General features: G+C 34.9%; 1 protein-coding gene across 1 annotated transcript; it reads left to right on the top strand.

Moving 5' to 3' along the window:
- Positions 1 to 256: 256 nt before the first annotated feature.
- Positions 257 to 3,050, top strand: LOC109240007 (40S ribosomal protein S18). The gene is made up of 4 exons (XM_019406628.1): positions 257 to 361; positions 484 to 644; positions 2,383 to 2,571; positions 2,679 to 3,050. Exons 1-4 carry the CDS (start codon positions 359 to 361, stop codon positions 2,782 to 2,784), a joined length of 459 nt encoding a protein of 152 aa, XP_019262173.1. The 5' UTR covers positions 257 to 358; the 3' UTR covers positions 2,785 to 3,050.
- The last annotated feature ends 10,021 nt before the right edge of the window (positions 3,051 to 13,071 follow it).

A 13,071-nucleotide genomic window follows, 5' to 3' on the forward strand; every position in this document is an offset into this window, starting at 1 on the left:
TGCTTCTGCTTTTACTCAGAAATACTTTTTTTCTTCTAAAAGCTTGACCAAATACTTCAACTTTGAAAAAAAATATTTTTTTGAAAAAAAAAGTAATTTTGACGTTAGAGAAACTTGGCCAAACAGGCTATAAGATTTTTTTTTTTTTTTTGTGTTAATTAAGAGAATCGAAGTAACTAACAGGAGAACTTCTAATTACAAAATTACCCTTATCCTTTAAATATATATATATGTATCGTATCAAAGCAAATTTCTTTTCTTCCGTATCTAGGGTTTTTCTTTGGAGCTTGGCATCTCTTTCAAACTAAAGCAGCCGCAGCCGCAGCCGCACTGTGCCGAAAGCAGTGAAACCCTAGCCATGGTATGATCCTCAACAACACAATTCCTCTCTCTCTCTCTCTAGTGAACTGCACTTTTTCTATCTTTGCTTGCTGATTCTGTTTATATTTTGTTGTTTTTGTGCATTAATGATAATAAAAATAGTCGCTGGTTGCAAACGAAGAGTTTCAGCACATTCTTCGTGTGCAAAACACGAACGTTGATGGAAAGCAGAAGATCATGTTCGCTATGACCTCTATCAAAGGTATCGGTCGCCGTTTTGCTAACATTGCTTGCAAAAAAGCCGATATCGACATGAACAAGAGGTTAGTTTTTTCATTTTCCCTTTTTCTTTATCAGAGTTATTATTATTATTATTATTATTATTATTATTATTAATTGATGTTTTCATTATTGCACATTTTTATTTAGTAGCTGTTCTGTAGTTTATTGTACTATATTTTTTACTTAGATGTAGCATTTGCTGTCAAACTTTGTTGCGTTTTAATATTTCAACAGGAAGGTGTGGAAGCACATTGAAGGAAAAAATTAAAATTGCTAATTAAGAGGTAGTCAATTAAAATTGATATAGCTAAAAGTGTTTAATTCATTAATAGTGTTAACTCCAGCTAGTTTCGGATTGTGGCTTAGTTGATTAATTGATAGATCTCTTTTTAAGGAATTGGAAGATGAAATAAAATGTGACATCACTGGCTAAGCTGGGAGTAAATTGTATTGGAGAAACTAAAATAGGTGACACAAGGAAATTTTAGAGAGACCAATGATTGTTAGTATAGTGCTTTGATGTTTGTTATTTATGCTAATATAAACTGTTATTTATTTAAGTATCAATTAAAATGAAAAATAGATTGACGAAAATACTTTGGAAATATAAAAAATTGTTACTGACCGAGCTCGATCTATGGTGGGCTGTGGGTGATTGTCTTTGTATGTTCAAGCTGGGAGACCGTTTTGGGGAGAGTCTTGTGTACTTGTGCATAGGAATACTTGGCTTCTGGAACCTCCTGGTTGCTAAGCTTTTCAAAGATAGAGCTATCCTCATAGTAGTGATGTTTTCTAATTTTCTGGGGAATGGACCCACTGACTGCATTGCTCAAGTAACGCAGCTTGGCGTTTCAGTCAGCTTGCATGCACCCGAGGAGCCAACGCTTGCCTCAAACATAAAATATTAACTGTTATGGAAATGCTATGGACAAACATCTTACTGTTTGAATAGGGAAAAAATATGCTTAGGAAAACTTGTATAATCTGGATAAGAAACTTAATATGACACAATGACTTCTAAATGAAAAATTTAAAGTGGTTTGTTAAACTTGACTGACTTCATTTTTACCTGGTATATTTTGCTGTTTTTACTTGTTCTACTTTGCTTAATTGTAGTTTCTGCATTTCCTTGTTTCATGTAATTGGTATTTGTGTTCATTGGTTTTTTCTTGCATTACATATATCAGCTTTTTCTTCGTCCATCTCTCTTCAATAGTTGCCCACTTCAATTATGCTGTTACGTAAAGTCTCAATGTATACTTGGTTTTGGATTTTCACCTTTGACAACGTCTCACTGAGCAACATCTTCTATGCATTGTCATGCATAGTAAGAGGAAAAACAGTGTCAGTAATAGAGCTAACAATGTTTTTACTGCACTGTACATTTTGCATCTTCTTGATGCATTATATGAAATCTGTTATCTTATCACAAAAAAAAAGAAGAAGAGGAAAAACAGTGTCAGTTCGTTCTCACACTTGGAAGATTTTTGTGGAGTCTTTTCTCATCGTTCTTGCTAACAAACATTTTATCTTTACAATGAATGGATCCACAGATTGCCAAATTACTATCAAATAATTTTTCTTTTTTTTTCGCTGTGCTGATATCTTCGTGTTGGTGCACCATGCATGATATTGTCTTGCTCTGTATCATGGAAATTTCCAGGCTTACATAGTTATGATCATCTCTGTTTATGTTGTTCTGACAAGAAAGAACTCAAACCACCTAGTGATTATAAGTGGGTGTTGTGTTAAGAGCTTAGTGTTCCATATCTCCTGTAGGGCCGGAGAACTCTCTGCTGCAGAGCTTGACAGCTTGATGGTGGTTGTGGCTAATCCTCGCCAATTCAAAATCCCAGATTGGTTTTTGAACAGGCAGAAGGATTACAAGGATGGCAAGTTTTCTCAAGTTACATCTAATGCACTTGACATGAAACTCAGGGATGATCTGGAACGGCTGAAGAAGATCAGGTGTCTTACCAGGCCATGCTTTTGCTATTAACTTCTTAGCTACAAAAGTAGTCGCTTTGTGAGTTGCGTTTTATATGTCTTATATTTATTATGTCTCTTGCTCACAGGAATCACCGTGGTTTGCGTCACTACTGGGGCCTTCGTGTACGTGGTCAGCACACAAAGACCACTGGCCGCAGGGGGAAGACAGTTGGTGTCTCCAAGAAGAGATAAATTATCTACTTGCCAGTTCCTATATGTTTTATGCTTCTCTTTAGTATGTGGAGTCCAAACACTTGCAGGAAGTTTATTAGTTATTTTGTTATGTTTGCACTGAAATTTTCTTGTTAAGCCATTTGGAGGGTTATAGTTCGTATAAATCCTCTGATAGCGTTGCAAGCAATTTGCTTACTGTGGGATCAAAGTTTTGCCGGTTGCGCTTGAATTAATACTTTGAGTGAGTACTTTTTATTGATATGCTTCCCATTTTACTAAATAAATACCAAGTAAGAAGTAGCTCGAGACATTGAATGGCTCATTCTGATCCTTAAACCCATGCCTTTTGGGTGCATTGTTTTGTTTGATGAACTGGGAAATACAGCGACTGTTTGCGCAAATAGCTTAGTGTGTTAAACTTTTGGATTTGTTTTGGGTACTTGTTTTAGATAAGTTGGGAAATAGTTTTTGGAACAATCCTGCTTTAATTAGTTTTTGAGTAATATTTGTGTTAGTGTTTGTGCAAATCGACTTTGGGTTGTCTTTTTCTTCTGAATACAATCTGGGCCTTTTGGTTTGATTACTCGGAAATACCTCTATTTTCAATCTGAGCTATTTTTTTTTGATTTTTGAAACATTCTATACATGTGCCATTGTTTTGAACCGATCTAGTTGGTAGGGTGGTGTTCATGGTTTAATTTGATTTATTTTGACTTGCAAAAAAAGCTCTAAATATTGAACTCAAACAACAACAAAAAACCCAATGAATTCCCACAAGTTGGGTAAATATCTAAATGTGGCTGATTGCACATTTTCCTATCACCATTGCTAGTTTAGTTGCTTTTTCACAGAAGCAGTTATGTAGAAGACCAACAGCATTTGGGTCATCTTTGCTCTAAATGTCATCATACGCAGAAAATTTCAATATATAGAGTATATATATAAAAAAAACTTTATATAGTTATGCAGTAAAATTTTCTAGCAAAGGAATATCAATTGACACCCTTGATTATTTATTTATTTATTTCTTGTAGTTCCATTTGGTTGACGGGAAAGGGAAGTGCCTGAAAACTTTCCTCCATTTATTTTTAACTTGAAAGAGAAAGTGTTCGCAAAATTTTCCACAAAAAAAGTTTTTCACAAGATTCTTTTCCCCCACAATTCAATTAAATCAATAAGGTACTCGATTTCGCAAGGAAACTGACCACTTTCTATTTGAAAATTTCATTTTATTAGACCAGTTATTTCCTTTTCAAGCAAATAAACTTATTTAATGTTATGAACAATAAAAGAAGAGGAAGAATATTGCAGAGAAAAGTAGGGAGAGAATTCTTATTGAAATTTGGGATGAATTACAATGAAATAGAACCCTCTATTAATAGGGAGAGAGTGACTTAGCCACCAAGTAATAAACCCTAGAATCTCTCTAAATATAGACATTCACCATAAATAAAATTCTATTTATAACCCTCCCCCTTGAATGTCCATTCAACAGATAATGTGCCTCGTTAAAACCTTAACTAAAATAAAACTCAGTGGAAAAAAAAATTCTAGAGAAGGAAAAAGAGTACACATATCTAATAATACGCCTTTTGGTTGCCTCGTTAAAAACCTTGCAAGGAAAACCCAGTGGGACAAAACCTTGTAAGGAAAAAAGAGTACAACACGTATTAACTGCCCCTGATGAGAGCATCAATTCACATCCTTAAGCATTTGCATTCCAATCTTGTGCACCATCTTCAAAAGATCTTTGGTAGATATTTGATAAACAAATCAGCCATATTAACTTGAATGAATATATTGCACCTTGAAATCATCATTCTTGATAGAGATGGATTGTCTTCATATGATCTTGTTGGAATCGTCAGTTCAATATCTTCACATAGAGGTGAAAACTCTTGCTATCATATTATCATGCATATAGTTACAGCAAGATACATTTGTGCACACATTGCATTGAGGATGTAGTACTTCATGACCATGAATTCTATATGCTTTAAGCAATTTAAATCCTTCAGGGATTGTTATATAAGTTAAGTCATATAAGCCATATAATAGACTTTAGATGCATATCAAGTTTTCATGTCATGCTAGACATATAAGATACCGAAAACTGATTGCACATATCATTGACTTTATACTTTCAAGTGTTTGAACTACATGTCCAAAACTACATGTCTTCATATGAAACCAAATTCTACTTGAATTGTTTCTTCAGACTTAAGATCCTCATATATATTTAGCGCTATTATCGACGTCGTCGACAAATATTTTATATCGGTTCCAACCTCCTAATTTTTCATAAAGACATAACATAGAGATCTCTTCATTCATATATTCAGGTACCTGAATCTCTCATGAGATTTTATGAAGTGTTATGTCATGTGATCTTCTAGATCACTTGCCTCCTTTATTATGATCATTTTGATCATTTGCTCATCTTCTTTATCAAGAAGTTTATTTGAACCGATTTGTCTATACGCTTTAAGCGTACCATAGACTTTGTCCTTCTAGGACTTATTCCAATCGGAGCATTTGCAGTGAGATATAGTTACTTTCTTTGGGCCAGCAAATGCATCTGGCATGCTTTGCAATAAATTGCATATGAATTATCCTTTTATGAACTTCAAGTTCATATTATTTTATTCGTGGATCTAGATGTATAAATGATAATTCATTCCATGTAACTTTTTCTCAACTGTTTATCATGTCTCCCCCTCATGTTAGAAAACTAACTTGTTTCCTCAACTTTGAGAACACATCTTTGTGCGTTATGGTGTCAATCAAAATATACACCGCACATCAATAATAATGAGATAGAATTATTTGGTTCCTGACCCTGAAACCACTTGTGAGGGGAGAATGTAATATACTTTCGTATATAACCTATATCAAACTGATATAGATAACTTTGTTCTCATAAGCAATAGTTTAGCTATTAAATGGAGGCACTCAATAAATCATTTTGCTAAACCAACTGTGATGTAAACCAACTTATCAAGAAGAACTATCTTGAATAAAAAATCTGAAAATTATGCTCTATATTAAATTATCGAGCAAGTTACCTCGCAAACACCAGGTTGCGGGTCAATAATAATTGCACATGTAACCATCTCATAGATGCATCTTATGTGGTATACATGGCAGGTGAATGGGCCAATATTCACCTTTGATATTTCCAGCATTCATGGGATTCAATCCCAATTTTAATTGGTCTATTAATTAATGAGAACAAGCAATGTAAGATAATTCGTAAAGAACTTTCTAGTTCTTTAATATTTACCCATGTGAATTCTCTTTTATTTTTGCACATCATACTTGAATTAACATGGCTAAACCAATTATGCCAACTGGATAAATTGTCAATATTGATAAACTTCAGGTTTACACCATGATGTGTGCAATTATGAATAAACTCCAAGTTTATTATGATATGGGTTTTTATATCAATAAATATCCACTTATTGTGGTATTCTTTTGTTTATGTAGTACAAATTGGAGAAGAAAGCGAGTAGCTTTTCACATACATATTACCCCGCTACAAGTTGTAGTAATAGAAGATATTCAATCTTTCCTTTATTTATAGTCTCAATATAATCAACCGCTTTCGCGTATACTTTGGAAACTGAATAAGTTTCTTTGAGACTTACTACAACACAATACCTTATTGGTAATTAATTGTGTTTCTCCAAAATAGTATAATTGGCTCTTGCAGAGTTCTCAATTAATTTTGTAGTACCACATATTCATCAACACCCATATGGTGAATATCTCTTTTAAAGAGAAAGTTATACCATTATGGTTATGGTCAAAATTATATGCAAGATCTGTTTCTTGCATTACCGTTGTCTTTTAACAATCACAATGCCAAAATATTTTGGCGTACAATAGGTACGTGACCAATGACCATTCATGCCATAATAATGACATTATTTTCTTATATCATCTCAAACCTCCTTTTAGAGGTGAGTGCAGTATATTCACTACCACTAGCACGCTCATATTCTTTGAAGAATGAATATGTATTCATAAATCAGATGTTGTCACATTCACATCATGAATGGACCATAATCATCTATAGGTGCTTTACAAAATCTCATGTCAAATCGATGACAAATATTTTTCACAGAGTGAAAGATTATTTTGAGAATCCTTATTGTTCTAATTACCACAAATGATGACGATTATAATTTCGTCTATTGCCACGTCCATATCCATTGATACATTCATAGTAGTAATTTTGTCTTCTTTCAGACTTATCACATACTGTTATCACATTCTTTTAAGGGAATGAGAATGGAGAAAATTCAATGGGACGGGTTTTCAATTCTTTGCCCACAATCATACATGAATTTGATCATGGCGAGGTATAGAAATTTTACCACTTCAGGTGGTTATAATTTCTTACAAACTCCATTAGAGTTATAATCATACTTTGTTGTCTTTGCTTGTATTTAAAATTAAAGTATAGAATAAAAGAGAAAAATACGGTAAAATACTTACCTTAAATCCAGAATTTAATCATGAAGGAAGTTCATGGAATAATTGACAATCATTATGCTCAATCCCAAAGCTTCTACTCAAATGGTTAGAGTCTCGTGCTTATAACGTGTTATGAACAATAAAAGAAGAGGAAGAATATTGCAGAGAAAAGTAGGGAGAGAATTCTTATTGAATTTTGGGATGAATTACAATGGAATAGAACCCTCTATTTATAGGGAGAGAGTGACTTAGCCACCAAGTAATAAACCCTAGAACCTCTCTAAATATAGACATTCACCATAAATAAAATTCTATTTATAACATTTACATATTAATTAAGTCTTTGGTTTTCCATTTCGTTAAATGTTGTTTTTAGGAGTTGTACTCATCTGTTCCGCAAAATTGTGGTGTAAATAGAATTTTTCCAAAAGACTCCGTCATTGAACACTAAAGAGAACCTGTAATTATGGACTAGACTCCCAATGTATTCTCTTCTTTTGTGGAATCTCCAACATGAAATAGAGGAAACAAACCTCAGTGCCATGGATAGAACTACAGAATTACCAACAGAAATCCTTCACTAAATACTCTCTCGTCTCACCACAAAAACTGCAGCCCGAACCACCGTGTTGTCAAAGCCATGGCTTAAAGCATGTTCTACGAACCCCTATCTTAGTTTTGATGAATCTTACTTTCAAAACTTTCAAGGTAAGTTCTTGAGAATTGTAGACAATACATTGGAAAGGTATCGCCTTGAAAAACTACCTATTTCAACTTTTAAGCTTTGCATCTTTTTTTCTGATCAAACTGATTGTGATGGTCTAGTGGATAAATGGTTAGATATCATAGCAGAGAAAGGGGTTTCACAGGTTGCACTTTTGGTGAAAAGCCGATCAAGATCAATTTCAGAAAGATATATTTTGTCAGCTTATACCATATTTGCTATGGAATCATTGCAGGAGTTGGAGCTAAGTCATTGCAAAGTACTGAAACTAAAACCAATACTTTTTGAAGATAGTAAAATTAGGTGTCGTAACCGAAACAATCTAAGCTTGCATTATGTTACTGTCTCTAGCCTAATTTCATGTTGCAGCCCTCAGATCATGATGATATCGTTGCACTACTGTTTTGGGTTTAGTCGCATTCGTGCTTCACATATTCCTAACCTTTTGTCTCTTAATATATTATGCTGTCCAATTGAGGAAGTTCATATTGTTGATGCACCAAAATTGTTGTCTTTCGAATATGTGAACAAAGATAAGTTGGAGCCAGCTTGTTATTCATCTGGTGTTCACATATTCTTGCGTTCGTTCGATATTGAAACTTGCCAGAATCTCAGAAGGGTAGAATTTGTGATGGCCACAATGAATGATAACGATTCTCTTCCTATTGGGCTCAAACAGCCCAATGACACTCTTAACGTGGTGTGATATTGTCCGCTTTGGGTCAAGCCCGCACGATTTTTTCCAAAAGGCCTCACACTATTAAGAGATCCCTACACCTTATATGTAGACTCCCAATCTTTTCAGCAACCAATGTGGGACTTTGTTCGCACACCCAACAATTCCAACTCATACAAAAATTATCCTTCATTAAGGAATTGAGCTTAAGCTACTGTAAGTACTTGAAAATAATGAAAATCTCAAGTTCAACTCAACCCTTGAGGTTCGTAGCATAAGCAATTGTGAATGCTTAATGCAAGCCATTTTTGATGCGCCCAAGTTACTCTCCTTCACTATTTCCGGTCAATATAGACTGCCTTCTCTATCTTTTGAATGTGTTTCAAGCCAATGCAGGATTTCCATAGATTATCACTATCTTTGGGATGTTGAGAGCTTCATTAACTTGAGGAGATCTCTAGTTGTGTGAAATGATTATAGGGTAGAGTTGACAACGTCTAATATACTTTTCAGTAGCTTCAGCTTGAGAGCAAGTGGAATAAGTGATCATCATCCCACACCTCAAGTTGAGAATCTGACATCTATTTCTAGATTTGTAACTCAGTCATATTCCACTTACTTTGATGCCATCTTTTTGACTTGTTGGCCCAAGAGTTTAACAGTACAATGTGACGAAGAATTTAGAAAGTTTCTACGTCAACAATTATTGAAGAAGTACCAGTGGAGATGTAGCATGTACTTGGAAAGAGTATCTCATTAATGCTCAGATAGAATACAAGAAAAAAATAGAAGACGATTGGGTGACTCTTGATAGGAAAATGTTGGCAGCTAAACCCTGGTATTATTGAAGAGATCCATACAATTTGCTTCAAGCAAGCTTAAAGTAAAAGAGAAAACAAAGAATTGTCTATTTCAAGGTAACTATTTGTTATCCTAACAATTACCATATGTTATTTGTGCAGATGCATTCCCGGATGGAGGGCTCATCAATTGGAGTCAACAATATAGTTTGGGATTAGATTTTCTAACAATTTTTGTTTTCTTTTCCTTTTTTTATTTCCTTAACCCACCTCCACCCCAAGAAAAACATAAAAAGAAAATATAACGTGGTTTTATTTAAGCTTTCCTCTCGTTCTAGACCTGCATTGAGGTTCGTGGTTTATGTTAATTTAAGCTTATCTCATTTTTCTCCATTGGATCTCGAATGTTATGCTGTTGATACGGTCTAAAATTGATTAGGTTTGTTATCTTCGCCGTCTTATCAAATAGTATCAATTAGAGGCGAATCCAAAATTTGAAAGTAGCGGTGCAACCACTATGGAATAAAATTTGAGGAAATGTCAGAGTGCGAATTGAGCCCAGGCACTAAAAGTTATGTTGTGCCCCCTAAAAATCGGTCAATGTAGCTAACTAAGCTTTGAGTCTTAGCATGCCAATCAAAATACGTACATGGTATTTATGACATATGCACATATTTTTTTTAAATTACCTTAGGCCGGTGACGCCGTTACCCTAAGGGTAGGTCCGCGTCGGGTCTCAATGGCCAATGGATCGTTGCATAAACCGCAATAAGATTGTGAATTAGTGGTCAATGCAATGAGATAAAAATCAAAAAAATCAAGATTTAATTTTACAAACTTTTTTCTTCAAACTTAACTTCAAATTCCCTTTTCTACAACTTCGACTGAAAAATTACTCAAGCAACTATTAAGTCTTAACAAAAGCCGTTTCTATGCATTCTCTAAAAGACATTTTCATAAAAAGGAGTATCACAAGAAGAGGAGGTAAATTATGCAAACTAAAGTTTTTTTTTTATTATTAAAATTATCTCCATTGTGTTAAGTCAAACTCTAAGTTTCAATGATGACAAATTTACTTACCTTGTTTTGCAGAAATTAGAGTCAACAAAAAGAAAGAAAATTAATGAGAAGCTGTCCAAAGATGTGTTGCTGGTTCAATGGACAAGAAAAAGGAATCCAAATCTATCATATTCTTTATGCCTCACTCGAAGGAAATCAAGAAGGAATCCAAATCTATCATATCCTTTCAGCCTCAATCGAAGGAAATCAAAACTACAAATCAAGGAGCTATTTCCAGCAAATATCCGGTATCCTCAATTAGCTCAATCGAAGGCTCGAATTTCTCCACAATGTAATATCGTGACAAGGAAAGTCATGAACGAATCCAGTCCTTCCCAAGAGCAGGATTCGAGAGGCACCCCTTGGGTCAAATCCCTTTGAAGATCCTGTGCCTCTAGCTCAGTCAAGGTTCAACGGCTCTCAACTCTCCTATAAGAAGTCTGCTAAGATCAAATGGATGTTTTGCGCAACTACAAACATTATTTTCTAAATCTCTCTACTTCTTAGACTAAACACTGGATTCCTCAATTTATCAGTGTCACAAAAGATAGGAAGAGTTAGAACGCAAAATAGAGTTGTGTCATTATTCAAGATATATTGTTGCTATACTTCGTTGGTGGTGAACGAATCAAAACCATCCTTATTGTAATTACTTTCAAGATCTAAGGGAACCCTTGTGACCAAAGGGAAACTGGATGTAAGTACCACACCGGTACCGAACTATTATAAAAACTGCTGTGTGTCATTCTCTTTCTATGTACTGTTATTTTACATTCTGCACGAAATCTAGTCAACTAAAATTAACGTTTGTCGACTATTTTTTAATAGACCACAATCCCCTTCTTGTACTTTCAATTGTTATCAGAACAAGGCTCACAAACTTTGCTTAACGGCTAGTGAGGAAAAGATCATGGGATCTAACACAGTCGTTGGTGCATTGTTTCAAGAAGGAACCTCTCAAGTACGACCACCATACTTCAACGGACAACACTTTTCTCATTGGAAGGTGCGTATGGAAACATACACCAAGTCATATGACATTAAAGTCTGGCGGGTGATCAAAAAGGGAAATCTTCCAATCTCTTCAAAGAAAGATGAGAATGGTCAAGTCATAGTATCAACTGATCCACTTGATTTGGATGATTACACTGATGAACAAGCTGCTTTCATAACTGTAAATGCTAAAGCAAAAAATCTGCTGTACGATGCTATTAGTGGTGAAGAATATGAAAAGATCTCAAGCTGTGAAACTGCTAAGGAAATGTGGGACAAATTGGAAGTCACATTTGAAGGAACCAACAAGGTAAAAGAAACAAGGATAAATCTTTTGGTTCGTGAGTATGAACAATTTCAAATGAAGGATGGAGAATCTGCAGAGGAAATGTTCACCAGGCTCAGTAAAATTCTTGGAGATCTAAAATCCTTTGGTAGAACAATAAAGAGTGGAGAACAAGTCAGAAAAATTCTCAGAAGTCTACCTAGGATTTGGCAGCCAAAAGTCATTGCTCTCGAATGTCAGGATCTTGACAAAATGTCCTATGATGAACTTAGAGGTGATTTAATAGCCTTTGAGAAAACTCACTTGGACAGGAAAATTCAACAAGAAAAGAAAAAACCAGTTGCCTTCAAGGCAACTGTGGCTCAACCATAAGATGAAGAAGAAGAGGAAGGAGGAGAACATGATGAAAACATAGCCATGTTCTCCCAAGTTGTAACAAACATGATGAGGAAAAACAGAAAAAGTAGAAGAGGTAAACCAAACTTCAGAAAGGGAAGAACAAACAATGAAAATGATGGAAGATGCTATGAATGTGGAAAACATAGACACATTCAAGCTGCCTGTCCCGAATTGAAGAAAAAGCTCAGCAGAAATCTCCATAAGAAGAAGTCTTTTGGATCCTGGAGTGATGAAGAAGAATCTGACCATGAAGAAATTCCAAACATGTGTTTCATGGACATAAAAGATGATAGCAATGAGGAATAAGGAGAGTGTGGATTCACGGGAAATAAAAGAGCAGAGGAGGAAGAAGACTCATGTGAACTCGGCCTTATGGCGGACGAGGGAACCAGTGAGGTACGTCTTCCCACTTGTCCTAACTGCTATGAACTTCAAGAATTTATTGATATTGCTCTTGAAGATATTGAAAGAGTTCTAAATGAACTCAGAAATATCCAAAGAGAAAAGAAAGATTGGGCCTTGAAACTTGAAGTCTGTGAAATTGAGCGTGATATGCTTCAAGATGAAGTAAATGAGCTTCAAATTCAACTGAATAGATTGCAAAAATCCACTAGTCATAGTTCTGTCAAATCAAATCAGACTGCTCCTCATAATAGTAGAAAATCTCATGCATGCTCCTTTTGTGGTAAAAATGGTCACAATACTAACCAATGCAGAAATAGAATCGGAGCAGAAAGAGGTTCTGAAAACTCCAGCAGTCCATCATGTTTTTATTGTGGTAAACATGGTCACACCTCTAATCGTTGCAGGTTCAAGGATAACAGTAGATGGGTCTGGCGACCTAAATCTTCAAATCAAACTAACACTCAGAAATCTAACCATTCAG

This window comes from Nicotiana attenuata, unplaced genomic scaffold, assembly GCF_001879085.1.
Source record: "Nicotiana attenuata strain UT unplaced genomic scaffold, NIATTr2, whole genome shotgun sequence".
Taxonomy (NCBI): Eukaryota; Viridiplantae; Streptophyta; class Magnoliopsida; order Solanales; family Solanaceae; genus Nicotiana; species Nicotiana attenuata.

Excerpts from the sequence above, each read along its gene's own strand:
- LOC109240007 (XM_019406628.1), top strand. Across the intron at positions 645-2,382 it reads GATATCGACATGAACAAGAG|GGCCGGAGAACTCTCTGCTG; the intron begins GTTAGTTTTTTC and ends TATCTCCTGTAG. Across the intron at positions 2,572-2,678 it reads GAACGGCTGAAGAAGATCAG|GAATCACCGTGGTTTGCGTC; the intron begins GTGTCTTACCAG and ends TCTTGCTCACAG.